The following is a 24,686-nucleotide window of genomic DNA, read 5'->3' on the forward strand; positions in this document are numbered from 1 at the left end:
ATTTCTGACGCTACCTCACCAAACCACTGCTACTTTTACGGTTAATCGCACTTTTATCGTATCTGTTTCACGGTAAATCAGTCGTACGCATAGTAATGTTTGATTCTTCATGTTTCTACGCTGTTTTCGTACGCAAAAAATGTAGACGTACAGCGTCGTCAACGACTGGTATTGCTATAGCGATTGTGGTTTTCAGTGGAACCCCAAGTTCCAGAGTTCCAATGTAAATGGAATGCAGCAATGATACACACACACACAAGGACACGACAGAATGCACTTATTAGTTTGTGTGATTTTGTGGTTATAATATAAATATCACCCGGTGTGTGTGTGTGTGTGAAAGCGTTGTTGTACAAATGTGGAACTGTGTTTGCACACTCTTCAAAAACGTGTGTCAGGAAAGCATTTATACAGAGCAGAAGCTACAAAATAAAAGTCGTGAAAAAGCGCGACAGAACGTGACGGCGAGTGTGTTAACCAGGCAGAGGCGTTTCAAGGAAGTTTGAGGGCCAACATCAAAGTAAGTGTGGTTTCTCTACGTGTCAAACCAGGTGTTTATTTATGTTCATTTAAATCTCAAATCTAAAAAAACAGTAATTTGTGTGAACTAAAGCTACCTTTCTGACAAAAACTCCAGAGAATTTTCCAGAATTCCTGTTGGAAAACAGTTTCCTGTTCACATATGACAGGTGAAAGTCCAGAACATCCAGAAATGTGACCAGGGAGGGAGGTGGATCTGGAGAAGTCCAGAACATCCAGAAATGTGACCAAGGAAGGGAGGTGGATCTGGAGAAGTCCAGAACATACAAAAATGTGACCAGGGAGGTGGATCTGAAGAAGTCCAGAACATCCAGAAATGTGACCAAGGAGGGAGGTGGATCTGGAGAAGTCCAGAACATCCAGAAATGTGACCAGGGTATCTTTCATGGACTTTTTTGGCCGTCAATTCCAGGAGAAACATCCAGACTTCAGAGCAGGGACAGAAACAGATGGCCGATTCCGTGAAGGACGATGGTGGAAGACATCTTGGACTTACAGGAAGTGTCCGTGTGGAGGCAGGTGTTTGTGTAGAGGTAGAAGAAGATCACAAGCTCCTGATTCCTCCAAAGATGTTCGGACTTATTTCACGTCATCTTCTCATCTCGGCCCCTGAAGTTGTGAAGGTTGGATCATATTTTTTTTGTCTTGTGGATCCTGAGACGTTTTTTTTTGTTCGATTTTCCATTCACTAATTAATGTAGTGGGACTATAAGAAGCGGATGAATGTAAACACCTGGTGGCGTTGTTTCCTAGACTGAAGTTACGCGAGTATAAAAATCGTAGCTGAACCGTTTTGATTCTCCATTTTTTTAAATATTCTGAGAGTAGCGTAGAAAAGCGCAGACGCGTGCTTGTCTGTTTGTTTTGTATTTTCACAAAAACGGAGGTGTGGTGAACATCGGGATGAGGGGGCGGAGCAAGGAGTTTGCGTAAAAAGCTCTCCGTACGCAAAGGTGTTCTGGTCACATGATGATGTCTGTGGTTCTATTCAGAATCAAGGCATATACTGTATATACATATATATAGTTGTTTTACACTTGTGTTAAAGTAGTGGTTCCCAAAGTCTGGGTCACGGGAGGTTTATTTTGGGTCCCCGCACAAATTTTGTCCAAACATCTGTTGGAAATTAAGCGAGAGGTGGAGTTGCGAAAATGTATTTTTAAAAATGGCGTTTTTTTAGCTCCTGCTTTGTAGATAAAAAGCCAGAAACGATACAAAAGATTCTGCGATGGCCGCTCATGTGAGGGTGCGTTCACGCCAAACACGCTTTCATCTAAACTCACTCTTCAAATCAACTTTATCAAACGTGCTAAATGTGGAGAGGAAAAAGTGCCAGGAAATACGTGAAAAGAAACTTGAAATAAAAAACTTGTGATCGTCCGTTTCCATGTCAGCACTCGGCGTCGGCGCCGCCGTTCAGCGGGGCGGCGGCGTGTGCGTCCTCACCGCGTTCGCTGTGGTCGACTCCGTTTGCCTGGACGTTCTTCTCTGTCACCTTTTTATCGACCTCCACGACACTGTTTGGAGGAAAAAGCATATTTTAATCAATCAGTAAGTTAATAAAATAGAATCTGCTTCAATAATAGTTCTAAACTTAGAACTTGATACAATTGTTGTATATCTGCTCCTGGTCTCTTTCCTCCCATTTTTCCGTTCACCACAACCTGTCTTGGCAGATGCTGCACATCCTTGAGTCTGGTTCCGTCAGAGAGTTTTTTCTCTCCACTGAACTTTGGCGCTATACAAATAAAATTCAATTGAATTTGTTTGTGTTTCAATGCAGAAAAAACCCCAAAACATATGCATGTTTTTACTCTAGGCGGCCAGCAGATGGCCACCAACCACTAGTAGTAGTCAAAGTTGGTAAGTGTGGTAAAATTTTGGCCATACAAGACTTAATGTTACCACATGATCAGGGAAAACATATATACACACAATGATATTTTCTCAGTACCGTGATACAATAAAAAAAAAAAAATTGGATTCATCGAGACTCGTATGGACAGTCCCAAAATGTCCAAATGTCCTCTGCAGTTGGGCGCAAGGAAAACGTAAATTATGTATATATATATATTTTTATATAAATTGATATCGGTATCAGTTTTCAAACATATATATAAAAATATACATATACATATATACACACACGCACACATATATGTATGTATATATATATATATATATATACATATACATACAGTACTATTTTTATATAATGTATTTACAATATATGTATATGAAACCTATGTGTATATTGTTTTTACAATATATATATGAAAACTATGTGTATATTGTTTTTACAATATACAAAGTATGTTGTTCTAACATTAAACCTATATTGCAAAAAAGTATAAATTGTATACTTTACTATACTAAAGTAAAGTATAATACTAAATATTTATATACATATATTATATTATTGTTAAAAGAATATACGTATTGCGTAAAACACTATGCTGATATTGAAATAAGTATATTGTTTTTACAATACATAATATACGTATATATTCATACAGTACAATATACGTATGGTGTTCATATAAATATAATATTGCCTTAAAGTATGCGATGGTTTATATTGTTAGCATAATATACTTAAAACGTATATTATTTTAAGAATAATTTTTATTGCTGTTTTCTACTGATTTGTTTAAATAACTAATAATTCACACAGTTTGAGGTCGTGTATTTTTTTTCACCTGTTGATGACGCAGCCGTTGCTGAGCGATGACTCAGCAGTTTCTCTCTCAGACAGCGAGCTGCAGGATCGTCTCTCCTGCCACGAGCCCGACTTGGTTTCCCTGCCGGTGTCCGAGCTCTTCCTCCTCCTCGCCACGACGGGTCCCGGCCCGGAACCCCGTCTCTCCGGACTGAACCTGGGCCCCGCGGGGTCACAGGGGACGCTCAGTGACGCCGGACCTGCTGGAGCCTCGGGTTCTTTGCCCGAGTCGCTGCTGGTGCGTTGGCCGTTCAGGCTGTCGGAGGAGGAGACGTGGCTCAGCTGGCCCTCGTCTGAGGAGACGGAAAAAGATGAAAGATTTATTCGATTAATAACCAGATATTTGAATAATAAATCATATACTTATATTGTTTATTTCATCAATTTGGACTTTGACTGTCAAACTCATATCTAAAAACATTTTTCCACCTCAGACTGTTTAATCTTCTTGTTTAACCTTTGTGTGAGTTTGAATCGAGCAGCTGTGTTTAATTCTGACACACGAGGTCGATCGATCGTGGAAAAGCAGATAAAATCCATCGTCATCGTCATGTTTGTGTTTGTCCCTGTCTGTATTTACAGTCTCAACAGGAGTCGAAACTTCTGACCTCAGTTAAAATCACATGTTGGGAAAATTGATCGACGCAATGATCAACGACACGACCTGACCTGACAACTTCTGATCTCCTTTGACCGGTTCTTCTCTCTTTTCTATTGTTTGAATTTTATTCTCCTGTAAATTCTTTTAAACCATGGACACATGATTTTTCTGAACAAAATAGAGAGCTCTTAGAATCGTTTAAGATGTTCACCTAGCATCATCTTAGCTGTGTTTCTAGCATCATTTTAGTTGTGCTTTGGTGTAGTGTGAGTTGTATTTCAGCTGTGTGAATAACATTTTTATTTTAGCTGTGATTTAGCATCATTTTAGCTTTTTTGGTTATTTAAGCTTTGTTGTTAGCATTTTATCTTGGTTTTAAGGGTAATTTTAGCTAAGTTTCAGCTTCATTTGAGCTATTTCAGATAGCACCATTTCTGCTGTGTTTAGAAGTATCATTATGGCTTTATTTTCATGTTATTTTAGTTTTAAAATGTCATTTTAGCTTTGCTTTTAGCACCTCCTTTGCAATGTCTTTAGTCTTATTTTAGCTGTGATTTAGCATCATTTTAGCTTTGCTTGAGCACAACTTTTTACGGTGTTTAAAGTTTTAGACTTTAGGGGCGGTTATTTAAGCTTTATTGTTAGCAATAACTCTGTTTTAGTGTCATTTCAGTTGTGTTTTTAACACCATATATAGAGCAATTTTTACATAATTTTAAGAGTTATTTCAGTTTTGCTTGGGGTATAAGTTCTATTTCAGCTTTGTTTTGAAAAAAAAAGAAGCTCATTTTAGCTTCACTTTTAGTACCACTTTTGCCATTATGTCTTTATAGTATTATTTTACCTTCGTTTGGTGTCATTTCAGGTGTCTGTATGTACATTTACTACCATTTTATTGTCTCCTCCTCAGGTGAGTTTACCTCCAGATCCAGCTTCTCCTGCTTTGTTGCGCCTGCGTCTCAGAATCACCTCCAGCTCAGTGTCCTTCTTCCCCGGCAGCGTCGGCCCCGACTCCTGAGAGCCGCGGCTTGGGCTCCTCTTCACCGTCTCCTGCACACACTTTAATACACATATATATGTTTTATTATATATCATGCTCAATACCACAGATTAAAACTTTAATGCTGTACACCAAGAAGCTCATTTTTACCAGAATGCCTTTCAGTTCCTCCATGGCGCTCTCGTGTGGTTTCACCTCACAAGATGGTGGTGGTGGTGGCGGCGGTGGCGGCGGCTGGAAAGATAAAATATATATATTTTTAATTATTAATTTGAAAATGTTTTATGACAACAATCCGCCTGGCTAGTGCCTGATTTTGCGGTTGTTGTTTGTGTAGTTTCAGAAAGTATGACTCATTTTTGAACAGCGATAATAGAGATCTGATGGCTGATGTCACACAATCCCAGCATGCAACACTCAGAACTATACAACGCTATTTTGGCAGGAAAATGGTGTTCTATTATGTTCATATACATTTTGTTAAAAAAGCTTGTTCATGATTTAAGGGCCATTTTAGGTGTGCTTATGCACTATTATGTGGCGTACAGTCATTGTTGTGTACATTGCTGCTTTCTCCCACTGGGGATTAATAAAGTTATTTATCTGTCTCTTATGTATTAGTTTTCTGGGCTTGAAAATGCCTAAGATTACATAGAACAGCGGGTTTTCTCCATGAAGCTTAATTTATGCATTTCTCAATAAAAATGAAGACATGTGGGTGTGGCCCCTTTTTCTCTTTTGCGCCGTGAATGAAATGAAATCTCTTTAGAAACTGCTGCTGCTGTGAGGACATCACATATTAGAGTAATGGTTCTTCCCGAAAGAGACGGAGAACAATAACACAACAGACACAGTTTATGGACCAGAGAGGACATTAAAACGACGTGTGTTAAGCTAATTAAACCTGAGCTCTGTGTGTGTGTGTGTGTCTGTGTGTGTGTTGGAGTCAGGGGGAGGGGCGTGTCTCTTCCCCGGGGAGCGACTGTGGCATCGGATCACAAGATTGATGCAAACGTCAATATACTCACTTTCACTGCTGTTCTCTGTGGCAGCAGGAGGGAGGAGGAGGAGGAGGAGGAGAGAAAAGAGAGTAATCAGCCTGAGTGACATCAGACTCCATGACAACAACCTCATTTCCAGGAAAAGGAAAATCACAGTGACAGTGTGCTTTAAATTGAAGAAATATAAAGTCACATCCTCTGTTTGCCTTGACCTTTGACCTCTCATTCTTAATGGACGTAGAGGTGAAAACAAATGTGGGTCAAAGGTAAAAGAACAGAGGTTTGTCCCTGAAAGGTTAATAAACAAAAGAATAATCGTCACCTTGGTTTCCTGGCTCTTCACAGGCCGCAGGACGACGCCATGTTTGATCCTCTCCATCATCTCGTTCACCGCCTTCACCTTCACGTCGTCCACGCCCTCAGACGCTGGACACAGAGACAGAGAGACAGTCAAATACACAGCCAGTGTATATAACCTGTATATAAATACATAGGTTTTTTTTGTTATAAAACTAATTAGGGTTTTTTTTTTAAGTATATTTGTACCATGTCATGGTGACACACAGTACACTGCCAGTACAGTATAACCACCTGAGGCTGTCACCTGAGTGTCACTCACCTGGAGGTTGCTCCGCCTTCACAGAAACTTTGGAGCCTTTGGACGTTTTCCTCATGATGGCGATCAGCGAGCTACAGGAAAGACGGAGACAAGCGACTACTGAGAAATGTAGTTTGAATAAGATTGGACCTCATATTATGGAGTTATAAACAATTTTGTGTTTTTTGATGAGGCATCAGAATTTGCCGCCCCCTAGCGCCCACACCATGTGACATTAAGTGAACCTTTTAATAGCCAAAACAGCAAAATGGCTGTTTGATCCAAAATAGCCACCTTCCTGTTGGGTTTAGGTGATGGCCCCAAGAGACTTTTTTGTAGATCTTATCCTGACAGACATGTGTGCCAAATTTCATGTGCGCACGTGAAACCATTTGCGGGGGCTGTTTATTTTACATTTTCTAGGGGGGCGCTGTGGAGCCATTTCGCCACACACATTCCCACGACCCACCTCAGATGGAAAATTTCGCTATTACTGACGAGTGTGTCAAGTTTCGTGAGTACGCGATAATCCGTTGGCTCTCCAATTTCTTAGACTTTATCAGCAACATCCGCATTACGTAACGTCAACGCAAACAAACAATGGCGTTGTTATGAACCTCCTCACCTGAGGGGGTTGCATCTCGATGGGGGAGGTGGGGGAGGCGGTGGAGGGGGAGGAGGCGGTGGCGGGGGTGGCGGAGGAGGAGGAGCAGGGGGAGGGGCCACCCCCGGTTCAGGGGGTGGGGGTTCTATGTTGGTTGTCGTGGCGACCTTCTGCTGCGTCTCCTGGAGCTCGAGGACTGTGGGGAGGAAGTAAATAAACCTTATAAATACAGTGTGAAACGACAACAACATGAATGTAACTTGTGTGTAAAGTCAAACTGTATTTTGAGACACACTATGACATTTATAAAACTTATTTTTTTTGTTTTGACAAACTTAAGAAAACAAGTTTCCCAACATGGTAGCTGTGAACCTGGATGCTAACTTGAGTGTCGTTTCTTTTCAACTTTCAAGGATTTCAAGGACCTATGGGAAGCCTGAAGGGCAGTTTGGCGGCATGAGATATTTACCTAAATATCAACTTAACTTCTTTCCTGCACAAGATTCAAGCACTTTCAATGACTCATGTCTATTTACGGTGACTTTCAACCTTATAAAAGGTCCTTGAACATGTTTTTTTAATGTTTTAAATTCAAGGATTTCAAGGACCCATGGGAACCCTGGTAAGCATTCTTTGGAGTAAAACAAGTGAAGTTTTAAGAGAGAGGTCTGGAATAATGTCCACAAAATCAGACGTTTGAGAACATTGTTTTCTTTGAAATATTTCGGACTAAACAAGTACTCAATTGCTCAAGAAAATATGAAACAGATGAATCCATTATAATTGCAGACTGTATTGTCTATTTAAATGAGAGAATATAGAAAGACAGAAACAAAGCAGAGGCTTTGTTCCCATTTTAAGGGAACACCTGCTAACCAATCAGAAACGAGTATTTTCTGTTGCCATGCCAGCTGTGTCCTGCTTTTTAAATCCTCCTCTGCCCACCTCGGCTCCCCAGCTCCTCGTTCTTCCTCTCCGCCTGCTCCAGTCGTCCCTCCGCCTCCTTCTTCTCCACCTCCAGCAGCTCCAGCTGCCTCTGCAGAGCCTCCAGCTGCTCCTTCACGCTGCTCTGCTGCAGCTGGGCCTCCAGACTCTGCACCTACACACACACACACACACGGTGTTGTAGACCTAAAACTGTTAATCTGTTAAACCGTGTGGTGGCCATCTCTCAAAGAAATGGTTCAACCTTCTGCTGATGCTGCAGACGCTCCTCCTCCAGGGTTTTGGTGATGGCGGCGACGTCCTCCAGAGCCTTCAGCAGCTGAACGCTGGGCTCAGCGTTCTGCAGCAGCAGCATGCTCTGCCTGTTGGCCTCCTTCTGCTTCACCAGCATCTGCAGCAGATCCAGAAGGAAGAGGAGGAGGAGAAGGAGGGTGAAAGGTTTTAACTTTGTCCATCACGCACAGTTTGTTTAATTCCTGGAGGCTTCACTGTCCAGGACAGTAAACAACAGATAAAGGAGCAGCAAAGCTGAACGCTCGTTTCCATAATTGTGTTCTAACACGTGGAACAGAAAGATGGAGAACTTCTTACGTTAGCTTTATGCTAACATAAGAACATTGGTTCTGTGTTTCTGATGCTGCTACTATCAACTAATTTACATTTCTTACAGAATATGAATCATTCTTTGTGAGACGCTACGCTCGTTCTAACAAGTTAGCTAACATATTTAGAAGCTTTCGTTGTTTATCATTTAAATGCTGCCAACATAGCTTTGTGTTAACTTTAAGCTAGCATGAGAACATTAGTCCCCTTTCTTTCACGTTATGTCACAGTACAGTGTACAACTCTAACGGCAGGTGTTTATCGGTACCTCATGTGCAAACGTCTCAGCTTTGACTCTGAGGTTCTGCTCCAGGTCCAGCTGGTCCTTCATCCCCTCGTACTCTTGAGCCGCCATGGTCGAGACTTCACCAAAGACACACAAGGACAACAGTTAACAGCTTAAAAGACAACACTTGTTTATTTAACACATTTCTCGCTAAATTTACAAGGTCTGAAACACTAACAACCAAGTTAGCATGCGTGCTAGCAAAATGTGTTGTTTCTTGCTAATATTAGCATGTTAAAAAGGTAGGTTAGCAAGAAAAGCAACACCAACCAATGTTTTTAACTCGCTGAGTGTGCTATCCAAAACAGTTTCAGGCTAGTATTAGCATGTATGTTAGTGAGCTGCCTCGTAATTTGTACATCATGATGTCACGTGTTAGCATGAACGGTACAGCTACGTTGTTTCAGGCCAACATTAACACGTTTCACTTTCAAAATTTAACAAGAACATTTATTTATGTTTAATTTTTACATTTAATTTATTTACATTTATTTTGCACACATTAAAGCTTTGCTATGTGAAAGAGAGCTGCGATACATAATAAGGACAGTAAAGAGAAACGTTAGCACACAAAAAGGGAAGCCTAAACACTCTCACTCTGACTCACCTCTGTTAAATCTCTTGATGGTTTTGGTTTGCTGCTCGACAGTTTCACGAAGCTCCTTCATCGCTGCTTGGTCTTTCTCTGACTGCACACAGTCAAACAAAAATTATCATCGTTATTATTATTATTATTATTTTTCCTGCTGTGCCTCATGAGCTGCCGGCTGCTATGTTTGTAAATTACGACCTTTTTTAATTAAATTTTCACACTTTCTCAAGTCTGATCATTGTAATTTGTCCAAACACAGCTTTCAAAGCTAGTTAGCAGTTAGTCCTAAAGATCGTGATTGAGATAATAACAAGAAGAATATCCTGTTCAGTGCAGGGCTGATATTTTGCTGAACCCCACTGTAAACGAATGAGGTTGTATATTAAATATAATGTTCTTAATGGCTGTCGACATATGCCACAATCATATGAGGAGGTTCTCCTCACCTGGACGCTCAGCTCCTCTATCCGTCTCTGCTGGTCATGAATCTGACAAACAAAATTCTTCTTCTCCTCCAACAGGCTGTTCACTGTCTCCCTCAGCTCTGATGATTAAAACAGAGGGAGTTCATTTTCTGTCCACACGGGGGCAGCATAACATCGGCTTTAGATCAAAGCGCTGAGTCAGATGACACTGAGCTGGTGGCCAAAAGATATCATATGGAAAAGTCCAATCCCAATAGGATTTTGTTTGTTTATACTATGAATGCACAGTCGTTAGCTCTAGCATTAGCCCCAGTCGAGACTTTGCACTCCCACCATTGTGCGCCGTACCTTTAACCTGCTGCTGATACTGTATGAAGGTGTCAGGGCTGCTGTCGGCACAGTCCGCGGTCTCCGTGTCACCGTCCGTCTCCAGTGCGATGCAGTCGGAGATGCTGGGGAGCAACTCGTCCAGACACGGTCGGGACGACAGGCTCAGGTACTTCAGCTTCCTGTTCTCACAGTTGAGCTAGAGGCCAAAGGTTACATGGATTTTTAACGTCATGTTTAATGAAGATATTCACAATTTTGCCTTAAATTTCACCTCATTTTAATTTCCACTGGCACTGACAGTGTATTTGACTAATGTATTGGGCTAAATTATTGTTTTAATCCCTTACTGATATTCATATCAAATATTTATGTCTTTTATGAGCCTCTAAATGTTACTTAAGCGCACAGTTTCTGCTGTGGAGGCAAAAACAGACAATGTCATCAAATTTTAGAGCTCTGCTCCATTCCCCTGCTAATGCCAGCTGCACCCTGATAATGCTAATGCTATAGCATTGATTATTGATTGTGTGTGTGTGTGTGTGTGTGTGAGACCTTTGTGGCTACGGCCTCTGCATTTTCCCTGCACGACTTCTCGATCTCCAGCTGAGTCTGCAGAACGCTCACCTCCTCAATCACCATCTGAGACACTGAGAGACACAGAGAGAGAGAGAGAGACAGAGAGAGAGATTAGGCTTCTTTGGCTGTGACCAGTGCAGTGCCCCTTTTTGTGTATTTCTGCGTTTGTGGACGCAGATGCGTCACATTTCTACCGATATCTCTTGTAGTTCTCGTCCAAACGCCACCAATGTTGACACCTCAGACACTGGTGTCCTTAGTAAGTCACCTGCCAAGTTTGAAGCCGGTCAACCCAACTGTTGGACACTTATGTGATTAAGAATCAGACACACACTTTGTTGGCCAACAGCATGACCTTGGACCCTAGTTTGACCGAGGGTCTTTCCATGTGGAGTTTGCATGTTCTTCCCATGTGTGTGGGTCATCCCACAGTCCAAAAACATGCAGAGGGTAATTGCACACTAGATTCTAGCATGACCATAGGTGTGAATGATTGTTTATCTCTGTATGGTGGCCCTGCGATGGACTGGTGACCCTGTCTTTCACCCTACATCAGCTGATATATGCTGGATGGATGTATAACGCTCAAACAAAACAAGTGGGTGAACTCTTAGTGAGACATCTCCTACTGGAAAGAAATGTTAGGTTCTCTTTCAGCCTCTCTAAGGGTCACAACAGCGGACGATCTATATGTTTGATTTGGCTTAGTCCGGCACTAGGAGTGCACTGGATGTGGCCCCCCCGTGGTTACAAGTTCAATTCCCTTTCTCTTGGCCATGGGCTCCCCTAAAAGGGGTCCAATTAACCCAATCAATGGGGCACAATGGGGATTGGGTACCTTATTCGGGGATTCCCCAGTCCCTGTCCTGATGGGTGTCCTGATTCTCCTGTTACAAGCCATTCAACTCGGCCAAGTATGACCAGGCCTTACCCAGTGTTTCCCTCACTGCCTTCACCTCTCTGTCTTCATTGATTGTTTCTCGTGTTGCCAAGGTGACACTGTCATGTTCTGGACTCCTTCCTGTGGCTGCAGTCAGCAGGAAGCTCCTGCTAACACATGCCTCATCCATTAACAGGGTCCCTTCCTGAATCGATGCACAAGCCCTCTGAAATGTGATTATCTGCTCTTCCCTTTCACAGCGGGGAAGGGACAGGATTTCATGTTCTTCCTGCCCTCAACCGCTGCTGAGGCTGTGACTCAACAACAGCCTGGGTGTGTATCATCCACAGGCTGGTAAACAGGCAGTTCTCTGTCTCTGCTCCACACAGCCGATCAAGACGAGAGTCTTTTGTCAACTGCGTACAAAACAAGACAATCTTGTGTGAGAGGAACTTCATTATCGTGCTACCAAGAAAGAATTACCCGTTATCCGTCCAGGGTGAACCCCATCTTTTCCCCCATGTCATCTGGGATTAATCCGGGATTAAAAGAGCAACATGCTTCTGAGACTGGACATTTGAGCAACAACCTCTTTAAATCAAATACTAACATTAGAACTTTGAGAGTCCAGATGATGTTCTTCTCTGAAGATCTTGTGAGAAAGGAGAGGATGACATGAAGGAGAAAGGGCTTCTGGGTCTATTTTTAATCCCTGCATCCATGTTTATGCATCTGAATGAGCTTCAGTGATGTGATTCTCTCTCTCTCTCTCCATGTTCAGTCGCTCTAACCGCCGCTTCAACCCACACGCCGTGGCGGATTGTTCTCCGCTCGGCTGCACCACAGTTCATCTTCATCTCTGAGGGTCATACATGAGAGTGGGTTCTCCTCTGTTCCCGATCGTTCTTGGTGATTAACATTTAAATATGCGTATACTATAAACAGGGTTCCCACACCTTAGTGGACATCAAATTCAAGCACTTTCCAGGAGCAATTCCCTCAAAGTCAAGGACAGAATGTGGTGACACAGCTGCTTAAGATGGGAGGACAACTTGTAAGAGCTTGTCTTCGCCCATGATGGCATCCACTTTCATTGCTCTGCATCTGGACAAGCGATTGTCCTAGGGATATTGCACTTGAATTCAAGCACTTTCAATGACCCATGTCTATTTAGGAAACTTTCAAGGACTTATATAAGAAATAAGAACTTCTTTCTTGCACAGAATTCAAGCACTTTTCAATGACCCCATTTAGGGTGATTTTCAAAAGCATTCAGGGGCTTGAAGTTGAAGGACCCATGCTTTTCACTGAAGGGCACATTGGAGGTGAGAGACATTTACCTAAATATCAAGTTCTTTTTTCCACAAAATCCAAACACCTTCAATGACCCATGAACAATGTTCAAAAACTTTAAAGGACCTTTTATTGGTTTGGTCAAATTCACAAACTTTCAAGGACCCATGGAAACAATAAAGGGCACATTGGTGGTGGGAGACATTTACCTAAATATCAACTTATGACTTCCTTCTTTCTTGCACAAAATTCAAGCACTTTCAATGACGCCTGTCTGTTTAAGGCAATTTTCAACTTTCAAGGGCAATGAGAATGTTCAACAACTTTCAAGGACCTGCGGGAACCCTGATGGACTCGGGGAGGGGGGGGCCAGGAGACATATCCCTAAATATTCAAGCACTTGTCTATATGGCCCATGTCTATATTCAAAATCTTTCAAGAGCCTTTCAAATGCTTTGTAAAATTCACAAAATTTCAAGGATTTCAAGAAACCATGGTAAACCTTGATAAAGTTGTGCCCACATTTCGAATAAGAATAAGGAGGAATGGGATATAAAGTCGCAGATAAACAGGCTTTACATTAACACTCACACGCACATGCACACACACACTCACACACACACACGTCCTTCCCCCATTTTCTGCTGCTGAATAATTCACAGCAGGACGTTTAAATAATTAACAGGACTAACATGACGAGAGCGGCTGCTGTTCTCTCAGGGGAGACACAGTGAATGAATAAATGAGTGAATGAATAAAAGACGTCAGTGACACAGTGACTGTGAAAGCATCGCAGATTCTGCTGACTCACAGGATTCTGTCAGTTTCGCTGACACAGGCTTTTTTTTTGTCGTAGCTTTAAACCACAGTCGTTGGCGTTAAATTATCTCACATCTTTCTTCGCAGTGGTGATCTTTATGACATTTACTGCAATTGTGATTAAATTTACGATTTGTACTGTGTTGTAAATTCAATACAAAATGGAGGATTATCACATGAGATACCATGGAAATATACATACTGTATGAAAACAATGCTCTAGTGGAAGGACGTACACGTTACCTGCACTTTTTCATCTTACTATTTCGAGTACAAGCACTTTCATTTGGGTATTTTCGTCATAAATGAACCTAAAAAGTCATTGAATCAGTAGAAACTGGACTTTTCTTGAGGAATTTGCACTTGTTTCATGCTTTTTTTGGTGAACTCTGACCTGAACCAGTGCTTGAAATGGACCGGTGCTTCTTCATTTTACTATTTTGACTTCCAGCACTTAAATTTGAGTGCCTATCTGTCCAATTCCACTTCCATTTAAAGAAAAACAATAACATCTATTAGACTTTTGTACATTCACTGACTTTTTGCCACATTTGTGTCCTGGAGAAAAAGGACACCAAATTGAATATTTAAATAAGCATGTTGCACTAACATCTTCATAATTCAGTGATTACTGATTTAGTAACACCAACAGACATACGCCATACTTATCTTTCCAAATCTACATGATTAACTACACTTTAAAAAAAGCTTTTTCTCAGCTCAGCTGCTTCTTTAAAACCTGAATATTTCATGATGAAGCTCTTACCTCTGAGAATGGTCATGACGGACGTCAGCGCCAGTGAACTCACAATTACACGTCTGTATGTGCTACCGTCGGTTAAATAACCTCAGGCAGTCGTCATGGAAACTCTTAAACGAACGAACCCCGCGCAGAGGACGAGGTGTCTGCGATGGCGACGACGACACAGGTGAGGAGGGAAAGGTGTGAAGGGGTGAGGGTGAGGAGGGTGTCAGCTGTCTGTGACTGATATTTGAAACCGTGTTCATGTCATTTAACCTCGCAGACTTTTAACCTTTTAAGGAATAAATGTTTTTGTCAATGCTCCAGAGACCTCGAAACCTGATGGAAACGTCCGTCATTTAACTGAGTAGGTCACTGTAAATTACTGCTTTGTTGATGTCAAACACCAGGTATAGTGTTTTAAAGTTAGGTTTACACACGTGGAACGTTGAGTATGATTGTCTTTATACTCGTTTTCTCTCTTTTCTTGTCTTTCTGAATGTTTTTACTCATTTGGACCATGTGTTCTGCAGAAAACTGAAATTAACTCTCCGTATATATCCATATTTTTAGTTGTTAATTTTGGGTTAAATTCATACTTCTGTTCATGGAGGAGATAGGAGGGGAGGAAGGAAGGGAGCAGGACTCACCTCTCTTGATGTGTTTGAGTTGTCGCTCGGCTTCATCTCGCTCCTCCGTCAGTCTGTTACACTGTGAGAACAGAGACATCAGGGTCAACTCATCGGATCATATTTTAATTATATTCGGAAGGAAAAATCGTAACCCCCAGTCAGTTTTTAGTGAATGTTATTTATTAGAAATTGCAGGTTCAGTTGTGAGGAGAACGTGGTATTGTGATGGGAATTCTAACAAAAATTCAAACATTGGATATTTTCAATATTCTTAACCCCAGTACATGAAAGCTAGAAAAACAATATTATCAGTGTCATAAGTCATATCCTGAGTTACCCTGTAAGTCTAGTGTCTGAGTCACAACCACTCACTGTGCTGCACCAAACTCCATAGAAAAAAGTCGCATTTTTAGCTCACAGGGACACAGGAGCTGCTGGTCTACTGCTGCCTCCTGTGGTCACTTTGTGTCACTGAGGTTAATCTGAATGAAGGACTTTTAATGCCAAAGTCACAAAAATAAAACATTTGAATTCACTGATGGAGGCAGCAGTGGATCAACAACTCCTGTGTGCTGTGACGTTAAAATCACTGATTTTCTCTAAGGGGTTTGGTACGGTCTACGAACTTCAGTTTTCTGTTGGAAAAGTCTGTCTGACACTGAGATAATCCTCATAATCTGTGTCCAGATACTGGCAGTGAATGCATCACTTCAACATGAAGCCTTTGTTTCATCTCCCATGAAAATAATCCAGCAGCATCTGGTTTAAATGGAGATTTCTGAAAGCTAATCTGAAGTTTCTTCCTGATTTCCCTCCCCTCAAAATGTTGCCCGACAGCCCATCACTTCCGATAATGGAAGGACTCTTTCTTTTTTTCACATTATGTAGGACGCCTGCTGCTGCCCTTCTGATGGACGTGTCCCCGTTGTGCTATATTTAGGACGAGCTTCTGCGGAGATGTCTTGTTTGGATGTCTAAGGAGAAACTTGCTCGACAGCAGCAGCAGCAGATGTAAACGTCTCTGGGGTTGACAAGTTCTGTCTTGGCCAGGACACACACCGAAACAGTGAGGACTGTGATGAATTTAATGATTTTATTTCCAGCAGATTAATTGTCACAGTAGTTAAAAGCAAAATAGTGGTCATTGTTTATGCCAGAACCAGTCTAGGTTTGCAAAGAGGCAGAAAATTCACAGTATTTATCAGAAATCCTCCATGGGAACCATTTGTTTGGATATATTCAGAAACTTGGGAAATCCTAGTAGCTGCTAATGTCACACAACTTTACTACATCATTCGACTAAAGCACCTGCTAGCATTAGCAGAGCTGCTACCGCCAAACACCGACACCACAGTGTTTGAGAAAAGTAGCTCACATGATGCCTATGGCTAAAGTAGCCGCTAATGCCCCAACATTGATGCCACGGCATCTGGCTACAATAGATGCTAACATCAAACACAGATATCACAGCATTTGAATAAAGCCGCTGCTAATATCAAACACTGACACTATAGCATTTGACTAAATTCGCTGCTAAAGTCCAACACTGATGCTACAGCATCTGCCTACGGTGTAGCTGCTAACGCCAAACACAGACAACAGCAATAACACAGCATTGTTTATGCCAGAACCAGTCTAGTGTTGCAAAGTGGCTGAAAATTCCTGGTAAATTACCAATAACCTATTAATAGATTATAAAACTATACAAAACCATTTTTTTGGGAAATATTCCAAATTTGAAACTTAGGAAATGCATAGGAATCATGGGAATTTATGAGCATTAACTGTACATTTTCAACAATTTAAAGACATTGACCCAGTTAATATGAACATTAACTCTATTTTACAGCTGCATATATTTTTGAGCGGTCACAGAAAAGTGTCCAGCAGGGGGCAGAAGACACAGCATCATATTAAGTACCTTAGCCTCTTAAATTAAGCTAGCTCAGAGTTAGAACTCAGACCAGCAATCTTCCAGTTACAAGACAAGGGGTTACAAGTTCCATTGGGTGCCCCAACCTCAGTTCCCAAACCGGGAGTTGAACCCGGGCCACCTGGGTGAAAACCAGGAATCCTAACCGCTAGTCCATATGGGATTGCATTACAAATCTGGTTTAGCGGCTAATCGATGTTGATGTAATAGTTAAACTAGTAGGTGAACAGTTTAACAACTGTTAGCTTCAACAGTTCAGGTTTCTAGAAATCACCTGTGATGTCATGTGACGTAGGGGATGTGGCCTCAATGGCCCTGCAGTAAGTCATGTGCTATGTGTGCCCATGAGCGCAGGAATAATGTTGATATTCAACTGTATTTGCATCAAATCTGATTGTTTTAGCCAGATATTATGATACATTATGTTATTTATCAACTATATCTAAGTTCACAACCCTAAAATTTTAATACATCTCCACTTTATTCACGTTTTGCAACCCTAACTGTGCTGTTTCTGGTCTTTCTCTGCAGGTCCAGTTTGTACCACGGTATTTCAGTGATAGCCCGACATGGACTTAAGACTTAGACCATGTACGGATATAAAGAAACGGTCGTTGTATATTTTCCATATATTTTCATCCATGTACCTGAGGTGGAGACGTAACTGCATCCGATAAAAAAAGAATCCAGTTTTATCTGTCCTCCAGCAGCAGGAGGAATGTGTCCCACTTTCTCCTCGTCTCCACCTGCGGTCTTAGAAACGGTCTGCTCTCATTTCTCCACAGGCTCACGGTGACGACGGCGGGTTCAGCGATGCGCAGCGAAGGCAGCGACGCCGTTCAATTCCCACATTCTAAATAAATATTTACATTTACTTACAGACCTGCAGCAGATGTAAGACGTTGACGCTCTCACCTGCAGTTCATTGTCTTCCTTTCTTTACTGGAGCTCACTCAGGTGTTTTAATTATGACTTTCAATCATGTGACTGTGTCAGGAGTCACATGACGTCACACACATGCACCAGGTCAATTCATTTACAGACTGAAGTCAGTGAAGTAAAGATGAAGCTAAGGCAGTGGATTTTTGCTTAAAACACAATAGTAATTTTTGTTTATATATATATATATATATATATATAATTTATACTCACTCTGCTGCACCAATGTCCAGTGATTTTAGCTCACAGGTAACTGTAGCAGTGACAGATGCTAAATAAGCTGCTAACATTAAACACCAGTATCGCAGCAATTGAATTAAAATAGCTGCTAATGGCAAACACTGACGCTACAGCATCTAGCTGCTAACGTCATTTGACTAAAGCACGAGCTAACATCAAACACAACACTGATGCCACAGCATCTGGCTACAGTAGATGCTAACGTCAAAAAGCAGTACCACAGCATTTGAATAAGGTAGCTGCTTTTATCAAACTCTGACACTATAGCATCTGGCTACAGTAGCTGCTAATATCAAACACTGACGCTATAGCATCTGGCTACAGTAGCTGCTAATATCAAACACTGACGCTATAGCATCTGGCTACAGTAGCTGCTAATATCAAACACTGACGCTATAGCATCTGGCTACAGTAGCTGCTAATATCAAACACTGACGCTATAGCATCTGGCTACAGTAGCTGCTAATATCAAACACAGAAACATCACAATGTGTAGCTTTAATAACCACACATTGCTATCATTAGCTACATAGCTGGACTCTGGACTGTAGCGCCCTCTTTGGTGAAACTCATTTAAAACACCCGTTAATAACAGAAGAGGTCATTAAAGTTCTTAATTTATGGACACGAGTAAAATATTGATGATTTTCTTCACAGCAAATTATCCTTAATTGTAAATGTATGCTAATAATTCCCATTATTTGACATTTTCACGTCACCTTCTTCACTCTCGCGTCATTTCTCCTCAAATAAAATGTATAACATTAACATTTAGAGGCTGAAACTCGGTCATAAAATGAGCAGAAAACGTTGTGTTCATGCTTAAATGAGAGGGTGAATTCTCTGATCCGCTTCAATGGCGAGAGGAGACAGTTTTTTTTAGGGAGGGGTCCGTGAGTCTTTCATCAGCAGGTCTACAATGAAGCCGGCCGGCGAGACACACCGTGGACCGTAGGACAAACGTGCACGTGAACGCACCACACGCGCGTTGTTAACGCACTTATTATTATATTATTCTTATTATGAAGATATTTGTGTGTGTGTCTCACCTCTGTGTGCATGTGTGTGTCCTCCTCACTGTCCTCCATCTGCGCGGATGAAGATGATGATGAAGAACAGGGAAGCATTTCCACAAAAACGTGATTAAAAATATAAAACACTGAGGTCTTTGTTTAGCAGCACATGTTTCAATCAGAGAACATTATTTACTCCTTTTTTTGTTGTTTTCCGAGCACATGGAGAAAGAGACGATGATGATGATGCTCCTGGTGCTGATGCTGCAGCCGGCGAACACGAGACTCCTCCTCCTCCTCCTCCTTTCACTGACAGCATCATCTGACTCCTCCTCCTCCCCCTCCTCCTCTCTGCTGCACACACCTTCCAGTTATAGTCTTCACTTCTCTCACCCCACAGAAACACAGGAAAGCTTCACCCCCAAATCTTCCTCATCACACGCAGATTATTATCATACAGATTATATAAGGTTTACTTTTATAGGTTAATCCTGAATATAATTACCGCACGGATTAAAACCCAAATCACGTTTTCACCGTTTCTACAAAGGTTCTTTTTGGATATTCTGTATTGTGAGGCTGATCTCGAGCCACGTGGTGTGAAATAACGGTCCTGCGCTGACATCTAGAGGCCACACTGTGCAATTACAGGGACTGGCTTTACTGTACAATGACAGAGCAATCATAGTACAAAGAAAAATTTATATAATGAACGGAATCTTCAAATTTTCTGTCAAATCTATCTTAAAAAGTATATTTAATAAGTATATTTAGGGTTTTTGTGGAGTTCTTTGAAATAAATCATTTAATAGTCAATCGACAATAGACAATCGGTGCTTCTGAATGGTGTTTTTAGGTATTTGTTTTTAGTTAATCTTTATATTTATATATTTTGAATTAATGTTCCTGGGGGAAATATGATCTTTTTAAAAAAGACACTTTAGCTGCTCTTAGCCCAACATTGCAGTTTATTAACTTTGCAAAGCCCTGTTAAGAGTGAGATTAAAATGATTATCCCAGTTTCACTGGTGGCACAAATTAGAGCCAATGAAAGTAAGTAAAACAGCATTTTGTGAGACATCAATTGTCTTATTCTCTAATGTCTTAATTGCTGAAATCGTTTGGACTTGGGATTGTGCAGTAAACGATAAACATTAAACACTGAAGTCTCACTCAAGAGCTAGTGGCTAGTTGCTAAGAAGCTAGCTGGTAGTTGCTCGCCAGCAGGTACTGCAATAGTTGGACTTTGGTCCCTCGTTGCTAACAAGCGTGACCTCAAGCAAATATGGTCATCTTCTAGTTGTCTCTTCAACAAAACAAGAGTGCGCCACCAACTGGACTGGAAAGTGTTGGGCAAAATGTGGACGTACTTAAATTTGTCCACAAAGGGAGTATAAAAGTATAATATTTTATACTTTATCAGCATTAGTTTTGATGGCGACGTCAAGTCTCTAGAACAAACCTCCGTAGTGTATCACACGAGGTCCAGGGCTTCTGAAGGCTGGAGGTAAATCTAAATAAAACTTCAAAGTGCAGGTAAAATACATTTCCTTGTTGGGAACCGAGTCATTGAAACACATCATCGTCCAGGATCTGTGGATCTCTGGAGGTTCTCCTGCTTTTTTGTTGACAGAACTCATTTTTCCTTGCGAACCTTGATGAATTCAGAGCACCTTTCTGAATTTAAAGTCTTTCCCAATCCAGTCAATGTTCTGGTGCACTGATGATGACAGAATGGCCTGGAAAAAACATCAGGGAGATTTGTTTAATCGCATTTGTAATCTGGTTTACTGGCCTGGGTGTATACATGTCTTGTAAGACCATTGGGGACAGGGATATTCCTAGCCTGGGTGAACTCAGATGAACTCAGAGCCAGCGATTTGATTTCATTTGCCGACACGTCTGGCGAGTACTTCAGGATCTCCTAAAAAAGGGAACCAATCACAAACCCCTGGCGTGCTGGAGGAGGGCTTAACACGATGACAACGTCGAGCAGCTTTGTATAAATCCAACAAGGATCCGGCGGTTACTTTAATTTTAAGGAACTTTCTCCACAGAGCTCCCCCGGGCAAAGGTCTTTGGATGTCATGAGCAGAGATAGCCATCGCTCCCAGAAAACTACAACAGGCACGTTTGGTGACACTGCGCACGTCATTCATTGGTCTGATCGGTTTGTTGGTCTCTTGAAAGTGGTATACCCTTTCAAGACTGTGTCTCAATCTCAAACAAGATTGAGACGCGGTATGGCGTTAGCCAGGCTACAATATTCCCTATGCATGACACAATAACAAAAATAACAATCAATCAAGCAAAAACCTTAGACATGTGCCCAAAATACTTCCTCTTCTTTGGTGATTTACTGCAGTTGGCACCAATTATTTTGCATTTCAAACTTTTACCTCATTAGACTCTCGTTCTTAAGTATTTTCCACAGATGAATGCACTTAAACATGGGTGTCTTCCGGTGCTGCATCATCGCTGCCACCTTGCCATATGTTATACAACGAACTGTAGATATTTAACCCCAGTGGCTGTGGGGCATCCAAATGTGTTTCCTCTTCTTCGAGAGTACCCATACATGCATCAAACCAGATTTCTTCTAGTTCAGGAGAGTCAAGGGTGTCCTCTATTCCTTCATTGTATCGGAAACCCCAATGATTGTAGAGTTTTGACCAGAGTGACTGTGAGAAAACATCCTCACGAGCAGGAACTTCTTCCATTTCGAGAGCATCAAACCAAGCATCTTCTTCTTCAGAAGAAGAATCATTGGCATCTTCTGTATTGTCACTGACGCCCAATACACTGTAAAATGTTGACCACAGTGATCGTGAGGGAACATCTTCCACAGCTTCAGGAACACAGACACCTTCTGGTTCCAGGGTGTTGTCAACAACTGCAGGAACATGGGTTTCTTCTTCTAGTTCTTCTTCATTGTCACTGAAAACCATCACGTTGTAAAGGTGTGACCACAGTGAGGAGGCATTTTCCACATCTGCAGGAGCACAGATGTTTTCTGGTTCGAGAATGTTGTCCACAACTACAGGAACACTGGTTTCTTCTGGTTCAGGATCATTCTCCTCTGGTGCAACATTCTCACCAAAACCCAATGCACCATAAAATGTTGTCAACAGTGGCTGTGAGGGAACATCTTCCTCAGCTGCTTCTTGGAGTTCAGCAGTGTTGTCCACACTTTCACTGGCTTCTTCTGGTTCAGGATCATTGTCCTGAGCTGAAGGATCATGGGGGTCTTCTACATATGCATTGTCACTAAAGCCCAAAGCACCGTAAAGACTTGTCAACAGCAGCTGTGAAGAAACATCTCCATCAGCCGAATCCACACAGGACTCCTCTGGTTCAGGATCGTTGTCCACAGCTGCAGGCACTTTGCTGTCTTCTTGCACTTCATTGTCACTAAAACCCAGTGCACTGAAAAGTGTTGACATCAGTGGCTGTGAGGGACCATCGTCCTCAGCTCCAGGATCACAGACATTGTCCTCACCTGAAGGAACACGGGCCTCTGCTGGTTCACAAGTGTTGTCCATGTCTGCAGGACCATGGGCTTCTTCTTGTACTTCATTGTCACTCAAACCCAATGCATTGTAAAGTGTTGACAGCAGTGGCTGAGGCGCTACATCCTCCACAGCTTCAGCGTCACAGGCTTCTTTTGATTCAGGAGCCTTGTCCAAATCTGCAGGAACATCATGGTCTTCCAGAGCTGCATCATCTCTGAAGCTCAGCACATTGTAAATATTCGACAACAGTGACTGAGAGGGAACATCTTCTACAGCTGCAGAAGCCCTCGCTTCTTCTGGTTCGGGAGTGCTGTTGCCTGATGCAACAATCCAAGCTTCTTCTGGTTCAGGAGCATTGTCCGCAGCTGCATTGTTACTGAAGCCCAGTGTAGAGTAAAGATTTGACAATAGCGACCGTGAAGAAACATCTCCCACAGCTCCAGGATCACAGGCTTCTTCTGGTTCAGGAGGATTGACTGTAGCTGCAGGAACATGGGTGTCCTCTGATGCTGCATCATTGCTGAAGCCCAACACAGTGTAAAGATTTGACAACAATGACTGTGAGGACACATTTCCAACAGCTCCAGAACAACAGACTGCTTCTGGTTCAGGAGGATTGACCACAGCTGCAGGAACATGGGCGTCTTCTTGTCCTGTATTGACGCTGAGACCCAAAACACTGTAGAGTTTGGACAACAGCGGCTGTGAGGGAGCCTCTTCCATAGATGCATCAAAGTAGGCGTCTGGTTCGCGAGTGTTGAACACATCGGTGACCCTCAGTGAGGACTCGGCAATGGTCCATGTGATTACCTCTTCTTGTCTGGAACTAGTGTCTGAACTGGCCTCAACGCTGTTTTCCACATCTAATCTATCTGTGTCTCGAGGAGGGAACAAAAGCTCAACTAATCTCCTGATGGTTGGCGTGACTGCAATGCCGATAAGCACAGCAAAGTAAAGCATGTTCACGATGCTGTTTGTGTGTTGTTGTTGGCGTTGTGTTACTGTTAAATAGGTTGGGGATGTGTCTTCGTAGTGACATCATCGCAACATCAAAGGCAAGAGTAAAAATGTGTGACCTAATATTGCGAGGTCAAAGGTGGGTATACCAGGACCCAAACTTACATGTTCAGCCTTTTCCTGTCTGGGCTGTGATGCCACTTCCTGTCCCTTGTCTAGATGCCACTATTCTTACTATAAATAGAACGTTCCGTTCACATTTAAGGTTGGGCTGAATCGAAAAACCCACACATTTTTTTTTCACCCATGAAGATGCTCATTAAAAATATGGTTGGTCAAAACCCTGTGACAACAGGTGATGACGCGGCTCTGCCCTCCTCCATTGTTTGACCGAGCCGCTGATTTGTTTGTTTACACGTCGACCTCTGACCTCGCTGCTGCTCCTCCCTCCTCCTCCCTCCCCTCATCATCACCTCCTCCACCTTTCTTTCTCTCCTTTCCTTAAACATTTCTGCAGACCTTCCTCCCCCTCCTCACCTCGTCTCTGCCTCATCTGGGAGCAACTTTCCGGCCGCAGGAAATGGTCTGATGATGGAGGCCGACGACAGGATGTCCTGAAGAGAAGAGAAGGACACAGACAGACAAGGCCTCAGAGACAACATGGCCGCCAGTGCAGACACCAGGAAAAACAGATTTAAGCCACTTGATTCTTCTTTTTGCAGAAATTTAAATCACAAATCAATTCTTCTTCATTTCCTCAAAATTAGCCTTTTATTTTCATATCAGGAGCAGGGTTAGCTCCATGGAGGAAGCCATTCTGACCCACCATGTTTTTACAGTAGCTCACAATGGACAAACTTAACATGTTTTTGAGTTTTGACGCAAACTGATATTCAACAATAACTG

General features: G+C 42.1%; 1 protein-coding gene and 1 non-coding gene across 5 annotated transcripts; both read right to left on the minus strand.

Moving 5' to 3' along the window:
* Positions 1-1,377: 1,377 nt before the first annotated feature.
* On the minus strand, positions 1,378-19,556 carry shtn3 (shootin 3). Of its 4 annotated transcripts, XM_044040598.1 has the most exons (18): positions 18,035-18,057; positions 17,767-17,972; positions 15,205-15,265; positions 10,797-10,891; positions 10,263-10,440; positions 9,936-10,033; positions 9,505-9,586; positions 8,880-8,974; positions 8,253-8,399; positions 8,009-8,162; positions 7,085-7,259; positions 6,481-6,551; positions 6,184-6,287; positions 5,889-5,903; positions 5,011-5,094; positions 4,781-4,919; positions 3,240-3,552; positions 1,378-2,057 (listed from the first exon to the last, which is right to left on the minus strand). In XM_044040598.1, the coding sequence occupies exons 4-18, from the start codon at positions 10,881-10,883 to the stop codon at positions 1,931-1,933; spliced, it is 1,869 nt and encodes a 622-aa protein (XP_043896533.1). In that variant the 5' UTR covers positions 10,884-10,891; positions 15,205-15,265; positions 17,767-17,972; positions 18,035-18,057; the 3' UTR covers positions 1,378-1,930. The 4 variants fall into 4 exon arrangements, with proteins under 4 accessions (XP_043896533.1, XP_043896532.1, XP_043896535.1 ...); XM_044040597.1 differs by lacking the exons at positions 17,767-17,972; positions 18,035-18,057 and adding an exon at positions 19,348-19,556; XM_044040600.1 differs by lacking the exon at positions 17,767-17,972 and having other exon boundaries at positions 18,035-18,072.
* trnae-uuc lies at positions 17,211-17,282 on the minus strand. Its single transcript has one exon. It is a non-coding gene; the product is annotated as a tRNA-Glu (tRNA).
* Positions 19,557-24,686: the final 5,130 nt, after the last annotated feature.

The sequence above is a fragment of the Solea senegalensis genome, linkage group LG12 (genome assembly GCF_019176455.1).
Source record: "Solea senegalensis isolate Sse05_10M linkage group LG12, IFAPA_SoseM_1, whole genome shotgun sequence".
Classification (NCBI taxonomy): Eukaryota; Metazoa; Chordata; class Actinopteri; order Pleuronectiformes; family Soleidae; genus Solea; species Solea senegalensis.